The sequence below is a fragment of the Spinacia oleracea genome, chromosome 3, assembly GCF_020520425.1.
Source record: "Spinacia oleracea cultivar Varoflay chromosome 3, BTI_SOV_V1, whole genome shotgun sequence".
Taxonomy (NCBI): domain Eukaryota; kingdom Viridiplantae; phylum Streptophyta; class Magnoliopsida; order Caryophyllales; family Amaranthaceae; genus Spinacia; species Spinacia oleracea.
In genome coordinates this window covers 48,286,202-48,306,949 of record NC_079489.1, presented here as the reverse complement: position 1 = coordinate 48,306,949, position 20,748 = coordinate 48,286,202, and the positions used below count along the sequence as shown (strand labels likewise).

The 20,748-nt window shown below is 36.6% G+C and overlaps 1 protein-coding gene across 2 annotated transcripts in view; it reads right to left on the bottom strand.

Annotated features, from left to right (window-relative positions):
- Nucleotides 1–20,748, bottom strand: part of LOC110796538 (calcium-transporting ATPase 3, endoplasmic reticulum-type) — a 48,231-nt gene that overhangs the window by 16,351 nt on the left and 11,132 nt on the right. For both annotated transcript variants that reach the window (XR_008930475.1, XM_022001598.2), the window contains exons 7-19: nucleotides 19,533–19,578; nucleotides 19,387–19,446; nucleotides 19,210–19,290; nucleotides 15,627–15,712; nucleotides 10,604–10,705; nucleotides 10,421–10,474; nucleotides 9,226–9,327; nucleotides 5,693–5,751; nucleotides 5,451–5,595; nucleotides 3,706–3,813; nucleotides 2,359–2,511; nucleotides 2,126–2,230; nucleotides 826–1,022 (exon numbers count right to left, since the gene is read on the bottom strand). Coding sequence is in view for 1 of the 2 variants with exons in the window: in XM_022001598.2 (XP_021857290.2) it covers nucleotides 826–1,022; nucleotides 2,126–2,230; nucleotides 2,359–2,511; nucleotides 3,706–3,813; nucleotides 5,451–5,595; nucleotides 5,693–5,751; nucleotides 9,226–9,327; nucleotides 10,421–10,474; nucleotides 10,604–10,705; nucleotides 15,627–15,712; nucleotides 19,210–19,290; nucleotides 19,387–19,446; nucleotides 19,533–19,578 (1,298 nt within the window). In the remaining variant the exon portion in view is untranslated. The remainder of the gene's footprint in view (nucleotides 1–825; nucleotides 1,023–2,125; nucleotides 2,231–2,358; nucleotides 2,512–3,705; nucleotides 3,814–5,450; nucleotides 5,596–5,692; nucleotides 5,752–9,225; nucleotides 9,328–10,420; nucleotides 10,475–10,603; nucleotides 10,706–15,626; nucleotides 15,713–19,209; nucleotides 19,291–19,386; nucleotides 19,447–19,532; nucleotides 19,579–20,748) is intronic.

The window sequence follows — 20,748 nt, the reverse complement described above, 5'->3', positions numbered from 1 at the left end:
AAATTGCACTGTACATGGATGACAGAATGAATATAGCTAGACCAACCGCAGCCTCATGGAAACTGTTTAAGAAGTTGTAGGTTGCCAATTGTTCCACGAATAATTGAGGTTTTTCTATGACGTGCATGCAAAGACATCCCAACACCTAAGCAGGGCTTAGTGAAGCAAATTAACTTAAATGATGCATCTTTTGATTGTCATGATGGAATAAAGGAGCATCCCATATGTACTATTATTGTGTTTAGGTGACACAAATTTAGGTGCATTTGAAGCTTAGGGGGGGAGGGGGGGGGGGGGGGGACAAACTCATGTAAAGAACATGTAGTAGATTAGGGGCAGGAATTACGGTATGGGAAGGCATGATGTTCTACCTGCACTGGAATAATTATTGTGTTTGTACGGAAGGAATATTAGTCAGAAGAGAGCAGAAGGATAGTCGAGCAAAAACAGACGAAGAAAGCTGAGGAAGGAAATATAAGACAATTTGGGTGTTCGTGTTGCAACGGTGGGGCATGTTTGTGATGGGATGACTGTTCTGATGGATGCCCATGATTTACAGGAATGGTGAAAAGGAAGAATAAAAAAGTGGAGACAATTTGCTGGATTGTTGAGAGAGGGAACAAATAGGATTTCCATCCCCACATGGAGTAACTCAAGAAAATTACATTCAAAGGTACTCGCCTTGAGGTTTGAACATGTCATTAGAAAGTTGTCTATTGATATTGCTAATGTTAGGCATCTGTCAAGAATCAACAATAACTGCTTCATAAAAGAATTTTTTTTTAAAAAAAGCTGTACGAGGAGAAAAAGATTTCTGCGACAAACCTATTAAATTTTGCCTCCAATTCAGTTCGAATTTCGGCTGTCAGTGGAATAACAGAGCCATTCTCATTGCAGAGAATACTTGTGCATCTTGAAATTATGCTCTCTGGGGCACCTTTTGAAAACATGGTTGCGGACTGCTTCCGACTGCAAAGCACACTCATCATCTTGCGATCACGAGAAAATTCTAGTGCAGAGACCTGCAAGCCATTTAATAGAAGCTTTTAACACAAACTCCACAAACAAGTCCTATTCGCTTTTCATTTATAGCTGAATCCATCAGCAACCTCAGCTCCTACTTTTGTATCTTACGCTGTTAATAGTATCGAAATTGAGGTTTTTAGATTAAACGTCGAAAGTTCGGAGGCGGATTCAATCACTTTTGCGTCTGGAGCCCTGGACGTTTAGTTTAATCTTCGCCTTTTATTTGCAGTTTAATGGCTGACTTAGGTTCATAATTAGTTCTTGTTGTAAATGACCTGCCTAAAAATAGGGCCTCTCTAAGACAGAAAACCAACTTTTTATGATCAATGAGAAGACTCGAGATTTCTTAATGGCTGAGTTACGTTCATAATTAGTTCTTGATGGTTGTAAATGACCTGTCTAAAAAGAGGGCCTCTCTTAGACAGAAAACCAACTTTTTATGATCAATGAGAAAACTCGAGATTTCTCCCTCTACTTAGTGGCGTAACCTAGGTGGTAATTATCTTACTTTGTGATTTCTCAATCATTAATTTACTTGGTGTGATAATAATGATTTGTTCTTGAATTCATCAACCTTTACCATTGTTTAGTCAAGATTATTTCTTTTGTTGCTTTTGTAACACCTTCCTTTCTGAAGAAAATTAAAATAGAATCTCCGAATTTTTGAAGTTTCTTAAAATTATATATTTTTGATGATAAGGAATGAGAATGAATCCACATGTTCAAAATATGGGATAATGAAAACAAAAAAAGAGCCCCATTCTGTATTGGTCCTTTGGAAATGCGTTGTTTAGGAGAGCAACTGGGATACGGTTTCTTCTCATGAAACTATATGATAGAGATGCTTTTGGCTAATCTACAAACTCAAGCATTTGAGTCTTTGCTATAGAGCTCTTAGTCACTATATGGAGATTTCTCTTTAACGCAGAATAAGAAAACTATAAACAAGAGAACATATAATGTATAAATATTTTAGATACTGAACTTGGCTAAAAAAAAGGAACGAGCAACTTCATTGGAGAAATCTCTAAATTGAAGATTTATTTTGTGTGAGAAATAAAGTACGGGCCCATATAGAAGGTACAGTACATAAACAAACCTTTTTGAACTGATTCTCCCAATATCGATTACAATAAGACGCACGTTCGTGCTTGCTTAGCATATTCAAGGCAGATGGCATAGAATCGAAGCCAGGAATCCCAATCTGAATAGTAAATTTTGAAATAGAAATCAAGTTTCATCATGATAAACATAAGATACAAGCAAAAAAAAAAAAAGCCGAAATGCACGAGTAAAACAGTGCAATGCGCATATGATCTACAAGACAACCACCTTTTCAGCCAATACACGAAGTGCCACTTCTGTTGATTCTCCAATTTTTTCATAAGTTCCTTTATCTGAGTTGTACTGCAATGAAGACTCGTTGCATATGGCTGAACACATGGCTATGTGAAGAAGACAAGGCTGCTGTGAAGGAAAGTCAAGCTGCAACAAACCCATATGTCAAAAGTGAAATGAAGATGGTTGTCATTCATAGTCAGATGCCGTAATTTTCAAAAATAAACAAAGGAGATAGCAAAAGAAAAGGAACAAAAAGATACATCAGAAATCATAATTTTCATATAATGGAAAGCCCCAGACCTAAAAGCAAATGCAGAAGAAATAATAAGCACACCACATAAACATTTTATCCGAAAGCATTTAGTAAATATTAGTCACATTGAAGCTTCGCTTAAGCGATTACATACCAAAAGCATAGCTATAGCTGTTACATCTGAATCAGAAGAATGTATGCTCTTCATTTAACATTGGATCTCTTCATTTAACATTGGATCAATTACTTCATACTTACGCAATTGAGGCATTGAGCATCAAATTAGTTGCTTTAACTGACACTGGTGGAACCTAGGATGAATTGGAACAACATATAACAACATATACAGTAAGCAATACACAAAGTTATATAGCTCCAATCTGCCTTCAACAGGTGGAAGTTTATTCCATGTCAAGATTAGAATTTTTAAAACAAATTCCCTTTAGCATAACATATCACATCATGTCCAAAAGAAATTTTCACAGGAACTTTCAGGGTACATATATACTCCGAGTGTTTTACCGCGTAAACCATATACAATTATGCATACAGCTGAAATTGAATCATTACCATGTTATGATCATGAACAGAATTCAGTCATTGAAGTGTCCTGTTCCCTTTCATTTATTAATAACACGCAATTCCTCCATAACACATGAATGTTACAGGAAGAGAATAATATATGAACCATAACACACGCACCCCCGTCCCCAATAAAATGGTTAGAAAGTGAAAGCAAGTTGACTTCTGACACCATCAATACACGAACCTAGGAGCATGCCAATTTTACATGATTTTAGCACTCTTTTGGAGACAATGAACCTGTGGACATACTCATTCATCAATCTTTCCCACAGACACAAAGTTCTTCTTGTCCTGATTTTGCAAAACTTAGTGGATTCCACAAGTAAAAAGCCTCGGGTGGAATTTAGGTCACATTCACAAAGACATTAAAGTGCTGAAAGGTACAAAATATCCCAAACAAACCAAACACAAATAACTGGAGTTTAGTGATAAGCCATAAAATGAGTGTTATACAGAGAAACATTTCCGCCCAATAAAACAAATGAGAAAAAATATTCTACCCGAACTCCATCATTGTCAAAAATTGCTCCTTCGGGGGCATATGTTGTCCCATTGACCGTATACTCTGAAGAATTAGGATTATGGTGCGTAGAACGGAGTACACATATCTGCAGGCAACAAATAAGACAAAGTCTATGCATCAAACTTACATGTGTACTTAGCTATCAAGCCTAAAATTATCTAGGATTAGTTATTCACAACATCGAATTGAAATTTGAGCAACCAAAAAATATATGAATATAAAAGGACCAATATCACTACAAAGTCCAATGATCTGGTTATCAATATGATAATTCGGATCCTACGTTGTTAGGAGCCAAAAACATCTAACTGATTCGGATATTAAGTAGGATCTTACGCTTTTTTTTGGTAGAAGGCAATTTGTAGAAAAAAATATATCATTTCCATTGTTTGGTTGTAAAAATGCGATTTGATAGGAAGGAAGGGAAATGGAAGGAATAAATTTTTACTTTCCTTTCCTCCCAAAAGTGAAGGAATTTGGGAGGAAAGAGAAGGTAAAAGTTGTCAACTACATTTTCTTTCTTTTCCCCTCATTTCCTTCCATCAAACCAAACAATGGAAAATAAATTACGTTTCCTATCCCTTCTTTTCTTTTCTTTTCTTTTCTCTTACCTAATTTCCAATTCCCTTCCTTTACTAATGACATACCAAACAAAGCGTTAGTGATTGTGACCTGCATAAAGTATTACGTGGTAGGATCTTAATACAATCTTACGATAAAATCCTACTTGCAATGATAATTTGAGTTAGTAAATCATTCTTAAATATTTTTATTGCTAATTAGCTGAAATGTTTGAAATATAAATTCCGTGCTGCAAAAAAATGCACAAAGTCCAAAAAAGTACAATAAATTTAATCAATTGCGAAATTAATTTAATCATAGCTAAAATCTCAAATTCGACAACTTTTCACATAACTCATATAACTACTTAGGTTGAAACTATATGACTATCAACTTTTATGTGAGCAAACTAATGTTTTTCGGTATTACAAATATACAATTTTAACAAAGAGGTTACTTTTACTACATTCTACATTATCAATACTTTTTGCTATTTAGTAGGATCTTACAATCTGATTCAATCAATATGGCTTACTAAATTTTGAATATCAAAAACTAGTTCATCTGGCCCGGGGCCTTAAATGGTTGCATATCCTTAATCGTCATACCAAATTTGTTATGAGGAACCCGAGCTCAAAAGCCTTTCCATGAAAGACTTCCCTTTCTTTAGAAGACCCTAGGAGTTGCTTACTTAGGTTGAGTCTGGGTGGTTGACTAAATTGATTCTAAAGAGGAAGGGGTTTACCAAAGAAAAGATAGAGAGAACATCTCTCCCAAATTCTTTACAGTTAAAACTTCATTCACGCCTTCTATCCCTCTCGTCGTTCCAAGGTAGGACCCCAATTCTCACAAACTTGGGTTGTACAACCGTACGGGACATTATTTTCTTATTACAAGAAAGAGCGTTTTTGTAAGACATTATTGACGATTAGCAGCTACGGAATATGAAATATCTAAGAACATATCCATGATTGACGTTAGTAAGCTGATGACTGGTTTATGAAAATAAATTGTTTCTTTTGTTTCTCATCATATTATTGTCAGCCTAATGCATTACAGTTGAATTAGTTAACTATGCAAGGCTCATGTGTCTCTTTTAGATCCTTGAGATTTGTTAACGAAAAAACTTGATTTACATCATATATATCAGGTTTAATGTACCTTAGAGGCAGACATCATATTTGTTGTCAGAGTACCAGTTTTGTCACTGCAAATCACAGTCGTGCAGCCAAGGGTCTCTACTGATGGCAAGGACCTTACAATTGCATTTAACCTGGCCATTCTTTTCGTACCAAGGGCCAAACACCTTCAAAATGAAAGGAGACTTACAAAACAACATTCTAGCAAATCCATACATTAAAACTTAACAAATGAAACAAACATGAAATATACTATCTACACACGTTGTAACCACAGCTGGAAGCCCTTCTGGAATAGCCGCAACTGCAAGAGCCACTGCAATCTAGGCAGATCAACAAAAGGAGAGCAATTAGAAATTTAAGGGGGGGAAATGCTATGCAAAAAAATGAAAATAAAGGCAATTACATAACCTGAAACATCAAAAGATTATTTCTAATGAGGAGTTAAATTTTGACCCATATTGTAATTATCTTTACAAGCTCTCGAACACATTGTCAAAACTACGAACCTTTTCTCTTCTGAATTTCATAATACTCAAAGAAAAATCAAAGATAATTGGTGTCATGAGGTGTAATCCACATAAAAGAATGTGGTAACTCGATACAATAAAAAAAATCTAGGACCTTTGATGTTATGAGTGCAGTCCACAAGTACACTTCTAAAGTTTTGCTACTAGGTACAAGGAAAACAAATGGTATCCGACATGCAACAAAACAGAAGAGTGCATCATCACAGGAAAAATTCTCAGTTTATTGAGTGAGAAATAATGGAATATACTATGAAGAAACAAGATGGTGTCAGTTGTAACTTATGTGTGCAAAAGAAAGCAAGAGTAAAACAAATATGAATAAGTAGTAATATACATTAACACCCCTCCCCCCCCCCCCAACCCAACCCCGCGGCCCAGTGGCCCACCGGTAGTTCTTACTTCTAAAAGCACACTTGCCGACAAAAATACAACACCCTCAAGGAAAGAAAGTTCGCGGGAGATGAGAAAAAGAATAATATTAAAAAGAAACAAAGTTGGAACTTATGACCAATGTATTTAGACAACACAAGAATCATTATAACATGATCTCGGGCAGTATACAAGAAAAAAATTCAATTACACTGCAATTACAAGAACCTTTGCACTAAAATATCCGTTAGTCACTTCCTTTCCCAATCCACATACGTCATCAAATAAGAAAAAACACAGGTTCCCACACCTTAGCTATCCAGTCCATATTATCCAAGCAAGGATTAATCGGGCTAATCATCATTATCATTATCATTACCCCATTGCCTCAAAGAGGCTCCCGCAAGAAGCAAGGTAAGGGGGGGTCGGACGTACGCAACCTTACCCCTGCAATTGCAGAGAGGTTGTTTCCAATTGACCCAAAAGCGAAACGGGACGACAAGGGGACGACCATCTTCTACTTCATGGAAATGAAGCGAAGAGGTAAAGAGCCATTTTGATTTAGTCCATTACATCCCACTGCCAAAAGAACAAATGAATCTTTGGCTCCATCGGAAATGGACAAAAATAGAGAAAATGCAATAAAGGGAGCATTCAAGCCTTCAAGGACAAATGAGAATGAGACGATCAAAGTACTTGCAATACTGAAGTTCTTTCTTTCAAGCACTTACTATGTTGGGATGTTAAATTTAATCGTAGTCCAAACAAGATGAGATACTGAGTTCAAACTCCATTTCTACGTGACTTTGTATGCCCCAAAGTTTAAAATCACTTTTCAGTCATTAGGGTCCTAGAGGAAAAAACATCCCAGCTCGTCTGGTTACCATTTCGAGACACCAACTCCATACCCGTGGCTTCCTCAAATTGTGTGATTCTAAAGGGGCCCCAAAAACTGGGTTTTCTAAAGGTTCTTGTTCTTCCGCACAACAAACATCACACCAATAATAATATATTGGACAAAATCTTTACAACCAATCATCTGATACGTTGCAAACCTGCTAACATGAACCTCCAATTGTCCGTCATTCCATTATATGAGCAAACCCCTTGCTCCTCCAACCCAACATTTCAACACCTCAACCTTAGTTTTAAAAGGTGTGAGGCGCACCGAAGCGCAAAAGTCCCTAGAGCATAGGCACAAGCCGAAGGCGCGTCTTTCGTAGGCAAGCCGCACAATTTTTTTATTTCTTTTTTGTGGAATTTATTTTCTGTAAAATAATAGTATTACTCGCTATCACAAAGCGGTAAAATAGTAAAATCAAAAGCCTTTTGGAGGGGGAAAAATCCGAAAAGTTGGGCAGTCATTGTCCCCACTGACTCTTTATTTGCGATACTCATAAGTGGGATACACCTTACATAAAAGGTTACTTTAGAATAAAAACAGTGAGGGGTTTACATGACTTGCTGTTGTCTAACCAAGAATAAGAAAAAAAATAAGGTAAATAATTTGATGTTCTCTCTCCTCTTGTCATTATACTTTGCAGTGAATTCTAACCTTAGGGGAGCCATTAAAGTCACGTGGTTTTGGCTTTTTTTTAAAAATAATTATTACATGTCAACCATTTGGGCATTATACCATAAGGCGTTCTGCCTTGAACCTGGGAAAGGCACATAACTACATAAGGCGCGCGCCTTTTATAGGTGTTTGTACCTATCACGGCTAAGGCGCGCGCCTTTTATAGGTGTCGGCGCCTGTCACGGCTAAGGCGCGCCAACTTTTGGTTTTTCTTTAAGTACAGATTTCCATAAAGCACTACCACAAAACATCTAAACGGGTCTGGAATGTGTCTAAGGATTATCAGCAATTCAGCATCAAATACGTGGTTGATTTGGGAATCCCTCTTAGAAATTTCAGTTCTTCCTAGCATAAATCTCATTAGAAGCAGACATGCTAGAGCACAAACTCAAGCCTCAGTCTACATGTATGATTGTCCTTCAAAGTGCTATATGAATCTTCAATTTTCTGGAACTCTAATCACAACCATAATTTGCTAGCAACTTTTTTACTTAACCCAGCAAAAAAAAAGGAAAAAACAATCCCGTTAGCTATTTAATGAAGTCTCAAGAAATACAAATAAATAAAGAAAAAGAAACTCCTGCGACAAGACATGACCTAGGTGTCTTGGAAATGTTTTGTTGAAGGCCTTCTTACTAGGTCATCTAATATGAGCCATTGTTAGTGTTGACACGGTTTCAACAGTGGCGGGCGGGGAGGAATGGCCTTTGGAGAAATAGCCGGAGGCAAGTCAAAAAATAAAATCATGAAAAAAAAATTGCGTCTCCAACATCGTAGCATGAGGTGGGCAGCTAATAATAAGATTGCGGATAACCAAACTAAAAGAATAATAAAATTTAGAGCGAAACAGTGCAGAATCTTTCACCCTAATTTGTTTCATGATTAAGTTGTAAGCAGAGGGGTTGTGCTTCAAAATATTACTTAGTAGGAAGCGTTCCTTTATAAAGACCTACGTTACTCAAACTATTGTTTTTCGTCATTCACATTGGAAGACAATGCTAATAGCCAACAAGGGAAGAAAAGGAAAAAAAAAGTGCATAGCATAGAATATTGTAGTATATTATCCTAAGAGCAAATTTACAAAAAAAAATAAAAAAATTAACAGTACATAACCAGGTCTAGAGGAGGCATATATAGTTCAGAATGTTTGACCAGATACCAACTCATCACACAAGTATCAGTTGATTCTCAACAACATCAAATTCAACAGTGAGGGAAAAGCATAAAGGTAAGAAGACTGTATAGTTTGGCATGCGTTAAAAATAGCGGCAAGAAATAAAAATTTAGTACAGAATGGTAGAATCTCAACCATAACGGATTACCTTAAAATAATGGATAGCACCTTGCAGGAAGCCACCATGAGAAGGATCACGGAAATGACCGATATTTACAACCCACACAAGCACACAGATGCCTGCTATAACCTAACAACACAGAAAACACGTGTGTTTAAATGAGAAAAAACTCTCAAGAAATTAGACAGCTCAACCAATTCCCTATTTGGAGGACTGCGTCTAAGATTAAAATTCCAAGATAAATTGCATCCTTTTCGGCCAGAATAAATCAGAACTCCTTACATTATGTGATTAGAAAAAAGGCACCTTGTATGTTGGACGGGTACTTCTATGAAGTTAAGAATCGGTACCGGGTACTTCATGGGTACGGGGACGATACCGGTACTCCATGGATACGTTCCCGATACGTCTCCAAGAAATGGGTACTTTCAACAGGTTTGGGTACGGTGCTTGAGTACTTTTCTGATACGTTTTTGGCAAAAGTCAAAAGTACCAATATATTTTAGCAGAAAAATAAAGAGGAATTTCATTTTGTCAAAAGGCTTCCAAATTTAGTTGTCGTAACGTTCTATCTTCAACCAACGGTGTTTTACTGTTTGGCAACCAGTGTTGTTCAGGCTTACAACATGTGGTCTCCTTCACCGATGGGCAATTTATGTCCTCTTCGTCTCTCACTCCTTTAATTCTTTTTCTCACTCCTTCATTCTTTTCCCTATTTCTCTGACGAGTATTTGATTTTTAATATTGCTAATTTAATGGGTGATGGATCTCTATGCTTTTGTGAATGCAGCAAGCCATGGGATTCCAATGAGCATGGCTAAGCCACATTATAATTTTTTACTTTTCTTTCAAAATCCAATTATAATTAGTTTTTTATTTTTTTCCAGGGTTTGGGATTTTTGGGACATTAAATTAAGTTCTTTGTCTTTTAATCTGCTGTAGGTAGTGCCAAACATATGATATATATGTTTTTTTTAATCGTTAGATGTATCCTTGCTGTACCCGTTTCTTTTAATTTTGATTTTTCCGTTTTCTGTCCCCGTTTTTCCCCGTACCCGTTTCCTTGTTACCACTGACAGTACTAAACATTCATTTTCTAAGAGGTGCACAAAGTAGCTTCTTTGTTGTTCTCATACATACATAGTATAAATACCCTTCATGGAAGCTTAAATACCCTTCGTAGAAGCTTTGTCATGGTAAAAGTGGAGCATGGAGCATATACCTTGGCCAAGAATGTACCAAACTCGTCCAGCTTCTTTTTCAGCGGTGTCGCTTCCTGCAATAAATGGTGTACATTTGTGCATTAAGGCTTTATAGTGGATCAAAATTTTCCAAGACAAGGAAAGAGAAAGAGTATCCAGAAAACATGCTAGAAGGCATGCTGTCTTCTATCAAAAAGACTCACATCATCTGTTCTCAACATTGAATCACGTATGTTGCCCATTGCAGTATTAGAGCCAACACCAGTGACTATCGCTCTTCCACGACCAGCCACTACAACTGTACCCTAACAATTTATATAAAGAGATAAGAATTCGACAGAGCAAGGTTTCCATAAAAACAACAATCTAAATTCATTTATCAAAAATAGACTCCCTATTATAACACTTTCTCTTACGTTTTCATCTCTATCAACTACCAAATTTCCAATTCGCCTTTAACAACTACCCTTAATATTAGCGTCTTAAGCAAAGGTAAAAAAAAGGTGGCACACAAGGAGTACAAAAATTTAGCTAAACGTGACTATGTCACTCAAACCATTCCATACCTGTTTGTGAAATAAATTAATTCATAAAGTGCATCATAATCTAATGCTCTACACTCAAAAATTATTCATAGACCTCCATTGGTCATTCTACATCTTACCTTTATTGTTGAGTTTACTAAAGTTGTTGACCAGGAAAAAGCCTTCAGCTTTTTCAACCTACAACTGTTCTACGGATCTAGGACTAGGAATCCTTTGGATGTTTTTGTAGAAAGGATAAAAGGAAAAGGCGCTAAAGAGCCTTCGTCAAACACAAACTCCAAGATACAAAGCACCGCAATAGATGAAAAAACTTTGGGATAACCGATAACTTAATTCAACCCACTTCAAGTTATTTTTGATGAAATGAGATGTCCATCATCTATTAGATAAAAAGAAAAAGACGATAATAGGGCATGAAAGCCATGAATATGCTAAAAAGAGATTAGAAAGATTTGTTCCTTATGAAGCCTCTAAAGACTAAACCCTTCATTGACTCCATTGTCCATACTTCAACAATTTCAATGCCGTTTCAACAAACAATTTGAATACAGTTACGTTTCGTTTAAAGTTGCTTGTAGAAGAAGTGACGCAACGAGGGATCTTTTGCTGTAGGTTTCTTGTTGTTTGCCTACGATAGTGTCTCTTCAACCTTTCCAAGAAGGTGGGAAGATATTGCTTGAGGATTTTCCTATTTTTGGTTTCGGTGTTTAAAGGTTGTAGTTCTCTTTTGATTAATAAAATTTACTTCATTTGCCAAACAAAATACAGTTTCTATACAAATTAAAAAAGAAAAAGGCAACAAATAAATAAGTTGAAGAAATTTAATACCAGAGAATCCTAGAAAGGAATCAGGACCAATTTAAAACAAATTGTTATTGCCGCAGTTTTGATTAAGTGTCAGTAGCGTGCCATAAATTAAAAAGGTACACTTCATAATTGTATAGGAAGTATTTTCCTATGTATCATATACAAAAATGTACTATTTAACTGGTTTATGTAGAAATAAAATATTTACGTTTATGATGTCATAAAATTTATTCTAACTTTCTACGTGGATTCAAGAGTATGTGGAACAAATTAAGGAGGTAAGTCCAGTAGTAATGTGTATCTTAAGATGGATGTGTGGTAACTGATAAGAAGAGAAAATATTGAGTTTGCAAAGAAGATATTCGCATTGCAATGGAAACAATTAGAATTACACAAAGGAGAACCAGTTATTATTGACATTTCCATCATAAAGAGGTGGACACTTCATTACAAAAGCTGAAGAGTAGGAATATTATCATTATGAACCTAGAAAGAAAACGAGGAAGACCAAGGCTCACATTTTTAAGGGTGTACAAGTGCACACAATGCTTTAAGGCTCCAAAAGTACATGGTGTTTCACGGAGTTATGAAACGGAGAAAGTTTTATGCAGATAACATCATGGAATGACATCTTGGTTAATGTAATGTCTTGTTTAGAGGAAAGCTATGTAGACTCATAAGCATCAATATGTTTGGTAAGTTAAAAAAAAGAGATTTTAATGGCTCATGACAAATGTTGCGGTTGAATTAAGACAACATGTTTCAGTTGGAAAGTTGAAATCTTAAAGAAACAAAAAACAAAGTTTACATTCTAGATTGATCTTCAACTAATTCCATAATGAAGATCATTGGTATCTGCAGTCGCATCAGCCAAAATCCAAAAGCACTACCATAAGAACATGTATATATACAATATAATGTTGTGTTGTGGGAGCATCGATGAACTCATACACATGATATAGTAATTCGACCTGATTTGTATTGGTGTTACTTTTGGCTCCACTTGTATGGCTTACCCTAATTATGACGTGACATAGATAATTCCAGATGACTTGAATAGGTAGATATTGCATGTGATGGTAAGGGAATGAAAATATGAAGTCAAAATGGAAAACTCAGTATGGGAGGTCATCCCACCACCGAGGCCAATCCGCTTAGGTTGGGCTAAATGTCAATACGGTATGAAGGTTCGGAAAAACAGAGTCGAAATTCAATCAGCCCAGCTCGAGCCAGTCACCAGGTTATCTTCAGCATTTTCTTTTGCTTTTAATGAATCGATACATTCATTATCGAAGGACCCATTTAAATAGTGTATTTAGGGTTGTCTTAAGGGTAACCAACTAGCCCCCCATATATATAGGGTAGTAATAGCTTGTTAAATCTCAAGTTTCGATGATTATGAATATATGAGATTGTATGGTAGCTATCCATTTCTCATTGGGAAAAGAAAAAAAAACTCTCCTTTTGCATCTCTGTGAGCAATCCATTTTAGGAAACACTTAAATCTTTGAGATTATTGACCAAATTTTGTGTAAGAGAAGTGATCGAAATCTTGTTATCTTTTATTCTTCTCACATCAACAAAAAAATAAAAATAAAAACAAAAGATAGTTTCTTGGGAATTGAAAGATTTATAAAATTTTAAAGTTTTTGATGAAGCCAATAGATCGTGCTAAGCTTGGGAATTGTGCATCAAAATTTAATGATTTAGTCCCCAGGGTAACCAAAAGAAAGGGGTGAAGAACACCACATCCTTGTGTCCCTGAGGTGTTCCCCAACGTTTCTAGAAGCACCCCCAAGTCTCAGAGCTTACCATGGACATCCTACTACAAAACGTAAACTGTATTGTTTAATACAATTGGAGAGTACCTTGCATGGATTAAAACTCGGTCATTCCGCTACATAACGGCCGTTCTGTAACGGATATTGGATTTACCGTTCCGTGAAACTCCGTTAAATAACGGTGCGACAAAAACCACATCTTTCTCCCTGCGTCGCCATTACATAATGATGACTCGAAACGTTAGAACGTTTTTTTTGCCGTTACAATCTTCTTTTGTACAAATTGGACAAAACATTTTAGTATTATTTATGTATTTTAAAAACAAGATATTTTGTACGATCATTTGTTCACAAAATGTCCCTTACATTATGATAGGGTTTGTTAGGTTATGTTGAAATATTGCCTTTTAAACTTTACAGGTATAAACAAAGCTTAAACCTATTAATAAGAATGTTTTGAGAAAATTCATACCTCCGTTAGCCGCAATCCGTTCTGTTTATCTGTTACAAGCGGTTTCCGCGATAACGCAACCGTTAACGCGGTCGCGACCGCATCCGCGATTTTTTTCAATGGTACCTTGTCCCTAGGATGCTCGGACTCGGGTACGGGTGTCGGACCCGGAGAAGGGATCCGAGTGTCACACATGAGAAATTCAAAATTCATAGACTCGAGGACATGTTTTAAAAGGGTCCAAAACTTGTATATGGAGTAGGGGACACGACAATGCAAAAACAAACTAAAGAATTTTTTTTTTTTTTTGTCCACCTTCTAAATTGCGCTCCATATTAGGTGAGAAAAGTCAAAGTCTTTCCCAATTCCCACTTAATAAAATTTAAGACTACACCACCAGATAACTAGACAATACTTTATTGCTAAAAATTTAAATAAAGTAAAAAAAAAAACAGAAAAAAGAGGCGGAACAAAAGAAGTCACGTGACTTTTTTTCAACCTACCCAACCACATTAAAAAAAAAAAAAAAAAAGAAATAGAAAATCAGAACTAGGAAAAATGTCAAAGATGCGAAGAAGACAACCTCCCTTCGCCGGAGAAGAAAACCGACAACTCCGTGTGTCCATTCTACTCGTCTTTTCTGGCCTAACAAAAGCCTTAAGGTTTAGGCTCTTGTTTTGGTGGATCTGAGATTCAATCTTAGATCTAGGGTCAGTGAGTGCCGAGTCAACTTTCTCACCCATGGGTCCAATCCGGATTCTGTGTCCGCACCCGGGTAACGTCGTATTGACACCGGTACGGGAGGGCGGTGAGCCCTTAGTTTAAAAAAGTGCGCCAGGTGCAGCCTTCTGCGCACCCATGCAGCTGGGCGCAGCGCACTCCAGTAGGCACACGCCTTTGGCGCTTTTCGCCTTTGTTGAGGCGCAAGATGCAACGCCTTTGCCGCCTTCTGGTTTAAGGCGTTGATTGATGACAGGTTTTTTTTAAAAAAAATGTTATAAATAATAGAAAATACTTTAGAATATCAGACGGTAGGAAAAACCCACTGCCATCTTATCCCCATCTCAACTTTTTAAGAAACCCTAGTTTTCTTATCTGCTTCTTCCTTCGCTGCTCCTGCTCGGCGGATTCTCCTCCATGGTTTCCGACCTCCGGGTATGTACTTCTCTATCTTCTTTTGTCTTCCTTTTTCTTCTTTTTCTTTTTCTTCTTCTTTCTTCCTTTTTTTCGTTTTTTCTTGTTATTCTTCTCTTCTTCTTCTGCACTTTTTCTTCTTTTTATTTTTCGTCTTTCTCTTCTTCAAAGTACCGATTTTATTTTTGTTTGGATTTTTTTTATTTTTTAAATTTCTTTTAATTTTTAAATTTTTTTATTTATTTATTTATTTATGTGCGCCTCATATCCAAAAGGGCGGGCACCTGAGCGCGCCCTTGTGCGCCTTAGTGCGCCTTGCGCCTTTTTAAACTAAGGGTGAGCCGAGTACGAGTATCACAACCTTGTCCCCTATATACCTTTAGTCTCTAAATTACTTCTTTGAAAATGTTCTTTTGTTATAAGATTACAATAACTTGTACACAAAATTACACTGCATTTACAATTGCATGTCAGGAATCTAATAAAATAATTATGAATATGACATTACCGAAAAGAGAATATTTGTCTTGTCTTGATATACAGCATTCACAGCTGAAGTAGCATCAACTTCCTTCTCTACTGAGCAACTCTCACCTGCCAACAAATATTTTATCTGAAGTATCAGATAAGAAATTCCAAAAACAAAAGCAGAACCATTTACAGATGCAGATGTTCAATGGCGAAAGGGAGGGTGCAAGATACAAAGATAAGATAATGTGGAATTTTGTTCGGGAGAGAAAATAAACAGCGACTGAATGAAACAGCCCCTTCATCATTATCATTACCCCATTGCCTCAAAGAGACTCCCGCAAGAAGCGGGGTAAGGGGGGGTCGGACGTACGCAACCTTACCCCCGCAATTGCAGAGAGGTTGTTTCCAATTGGCCCAAAAGCGATAACGGGACAACAACGGGACGACCATCTTCTACTTCATGGAAAGGAAGCGAAGAGGTATTAAGAGCCATTTTGATTTAGTCCATCACATCCCACAGCCAAAAGAACAAATGAATCTTTGGCTCCATCGGAAACAGCCCCTGTCGCAATAAATTTCTAGCTATCCAACGATCACACATAATTTATGCACAAAAATTTTAATCTCAAATAACACTTCATATTTATCTTTTCGTTAAGCTAGAGGACTTCAACTCTTCAAACCCTAATATTGACACCATGATATTATGTTTTTTTTGTTTGGTAAGTAAGGATTTATTCAAAATAAAAAGGCAACAAATGCAACCCAAGGATAATTGAGAAGAGACAACAAATCTCAAAACTCAACAATCCAAGAAACTAGAGGCAACAACCTGCCCTCATAAAAAACAAACAAGAGTCAACCAATCATAAAGTGTACAACCAATCTACATCCTTTTTACTAACTTCCTTAGTAGAGACAACTTGGCATTCCATAAAGCATTATATCTTTCTTGCCATATTCTGTCTTAGGTAGCATCATATACAGGAGAAACCATACAAAACCACTACATGATATTAAGTTATTAACCTTAAAAAAAATTGTTAAGCAACTCCACCTTGCACGTGCAAATTCATATACAGGAAATACCTCATAGAAATTAAGCTTCTCTAGAAGGAATTATTTTCCTTTAAGCACTATAAGTAATCGTAAAATCACAAGCTAGCAAAAGGGAGCAGCAGTTTGTTTTCTGTTTTCTGAAAATTCCGGACCAGACCGGTTCTAGACCTGTTGCTCTGGTTTTTGAAGTTTATGCACAATTTAATGTAATGTAAATTATCATCGGCTAATTTTCAAGAAAGAAAAAATTAAAGAAATTGAAACTAGGCATAATTCTTTAGCACAAATAATTATACGAAAGTTAAAAACAAAACCCCAATTCTTTATATTTGGGACTGAATCAGAAATTTCAGTTCTTTAGCACAGTAGAAATTGGAGTGATAATCTATTGAACTAGTTTACAGAAATTGGTGAATCTGACACCTGAGAAATTTACCTGATGAAAGGAACCTAATTCCAGTTTCCCCTGTTTTAAAGTAAACTCCAATTGATTGAAGGGACGAACTAAAAAAGAAAATGGAAATATCGCCATTGCTGCCTTGGCTGGGATCGAACCCGAACCATTCATGTGACAGCTCTAACCCGAACCAAGATCTGGAAGATAACTGAAAATTATTCTTCTTGCAGAGTTGCAAACATCCATGGAATTAGAAGTAGAAATGGGGAAAATAGCATTGAAGCAGAAAGAGAGAGAGAGAGAGAGAGAGAGAGAGAGAGAGAGAGAGAGAGAGAGAGAGAGAATGACTCTGTTGTACAGTTGAGATCTTGAATTGAGGGAGGGTGACTGTAGAATAGGTATGACACGGGACAGGAAACATAGCCATAACCCTAAATCCCACTTTGGTATTAGCGTTGAGAGTAAAAAAAAATATAGTTTACCGGTTTCCTGACAATACCTGATTTACCCGGTTTTTGTCCGGCCCGGTCCTAAATCCGGAATGTCTGTTTTGGGATGGCTGGTGTCTGAATCCACCGGCCCAGACAATTCAGGTCCAGTTCCATTTCTGCACACCTCTAGTTCCAAGGGTCCTCTGCTTTGAACTCAAGACCCCTTATTCTACTTCACCAAAGTGTTGAAACCGGCAAACATTGCTGAGGGATTTTCCGATCTTTCCCGCCAAGTTGCTCGGGTAGGACATAACTATGGCATATATGGGATCACTATCCCTTAGGCCATACAAAGGGGTTGCATCAACACGGCAAGGCCTTCGAACATTCCCCAACAGTGCCATTAACGGGGTCGCATTCAGTGATGCCATCTTTGGAACCCTTCTAAGGATTTAAGGAATTCTCCTTCGCTCCTCCATTCCCAATTTTGTAGCCTTAGTGTGGTTGCAACTCGTCGCTCGAGGAGCAACGCCTTTTCCATACGACTTGGGAGTTCTTATGATTTTGGAATCACTTTCAAAGCAAGCTTTTACTTTTCCGGTTGGTCTGAACAATTGTTACGGATTTTTTTTGATCTAAGTATTTTTCACTCTCACTCACTTTCAGAGGTTTCCGTAATGGCGTCTTATCGAGTTAACCAGCGTAAACACTATTAACTACTAACGAGATTATCAGGCAACGCACAACGCTTTATTGCTTGAGAGAGAGAGAGAGTACAAGCTTACAAGCATACAAAATATTTCTCACTCAAATCGAATGTAAACCCCTAAGGGAAGCTCACTATTTATAATACTGCCTATTGGCCACAACTCGGCCACATAGGCACCCTACTCCCCCAACTAACATAGGTAACTACCCACAAGTTCCCACTTGTATTGCTACTAGTTGTGAGAGGAATTGGGGTGTTTTTCAATTTATAAGTAACTTCCCTTTTGTCAAGTTACTTACTAATACGATCTTCATTATTAATAAGATGATGGAACTAATAATTTTATTTTTCACGAACTCCATACTAAGAAGATTACCCATTGGCACAAAATAGATTTAATGACATGGTATATGTGAAATACAAAATCGAACTTTGATTCATTGGTACATGAGGAACGACACCATTGATCTCATTCTCTTAAATGAGATTGATGAAAGTAATGAGTGGCTAATTAGAAGGATGGATGATAATGAGGGGAATGAGGATAATGATGATGATTTGGTATTTGATGGTGAGGATTGACATAAAGTGCGGCTGGTATCCTCCGGAGCTGATGATCCTATGTATATCACTAGAGCATCATCAAGAGTTGATAAAAGAAAAGGTACTCATAGAGTTGTGTTGTTGGATGAAGATGATGATGGTGAGATGGAAGAGGATATTGGTGGAGATGAGGATGTGTATGACGATGGTGATATAGAGTACTAGTATTATGATGCCTCCTATCAAGCTTGAAGAACTATTGTGTTTATTTTTCTTTCTACTTATTTATTTATGTTCACTATGTGATTTGCGTCGTACTTTAAGTCTCTACTAAGTACTTTGACGTTAGGCGGTATATTGAGTGCGTTAATTTTGTTCTATACTAAATTTTAAGGATTTTCGTTACACTTGTTACACAAAGAAAATTGACCAATACACAGGAAAAACAAAATCTGGATAAGATATCTAAAATCAAAAGCACCTGTAAGAATTGCTTGATCAACTCGTAATTGATCACTTAACAGTTCAATCATTCGCATATCCGCTGGAACTTTACAACCCACTACATTTCCATATAAAAGATGGAGTTAGAAAATAAATCATTTAATAGATAACACGGCAATTTGAAATTTCATTCAGGTTACAAGAACCAACTTACCACTGACTTCCACAATATCTCCTGGAACAAGAGCTATGGCAGGTACTATAGAGAAACAACCTGTTGAGCAGCCATAATCATTAGCGCATACAGTGACATTACAGACATAATCATGGTCAATTCAGCATATCTACTGTTCATTTTACCATTTCTTAGAACAGTTGCAACGTCTGCTTGGTAAGCTCTTAGCTCCTGCAATAATGATAAGGAAGAAACCACAGGGGAAATACATATTAATTAGATGCCACATACAATAAGAAAACAAACATAACAAACAGATATACCAATTACATCACGACAATAGGTATTACACCATCTGTTGTTAACAAATAGCCTTTAGTTTGTAAGCTTTTGTTGTAATTGATCCTTTTGGTAATTAGGCTTCTATTTTACCCAATAAATATACATACTAAAGAACACAAGAACTAGGAATAGCAGACAAAGAAATGTGTCTTACAAGGTTAAACTTGAAAGATTAAATCAGTATTCAGCCACCCTAATAAATAAACCCAAATGTCCAGGCATTTTGAACAATGATGGATTAAGTATTTTACTTATACAAGGGTTGAAATTTTATTCATGAACCACTAAACATCATTAGGATTCCATAAAACTAAATCCTCTGGTCTAACTGCCCTGAGAGATTAGCCATCCAAAAGTAGGCATACCACTTCAACTTCAAATAAATGTTAGAACACCAAAGACAACTCAGACCACCTATACAGAGTTATATCTACTGTGTATTACTCTATAATTATCTTCATGATCCTCTCAAAGCCCAATAATACAGTAACATAACATAGTTATTCATAAAATGTATTTACAGTTCCTTAAAGATCTTCTATTTACAACGCACACCATCCCAGAGTATACTAATATATATAGCCTTTAATTGCACCAACTAATGGAAAGTGGCGAAAGACTACCAATGTAGATGAGGTCATTAAATCATCAACTAAAAGAATACTAGAAAAAGGTTGGTTTATTGCATTATAGACCTTATGAACCTAAGCCCGAGGCTCCAAAAGAGCCCTTGCTAAACTAAAGGGATGTCCATACGCAAAATACACATTGTTATTGTCATGATTCAGCCATGCCATCTCTATCTGCCCTCAATGAAGTAGATTTCTACTGGAACCAACTTTTTTTAAAAAAAAAAGAGAATCAGAAATTGCATTGCGTTTGAAATACTCTACCATGCATTTTAAGAATATTATGTTGATAAATCATCGGTGTGGAACTTAGCATGCCCCACTGATTTTGACAGGAAAAAGACGTTATAAAATATAACTGAATCAGACATAACTTCTAAAATGGAGCCCAGACACATGCTTTTAAAATTCAAACCAGGAACAAAAAAGG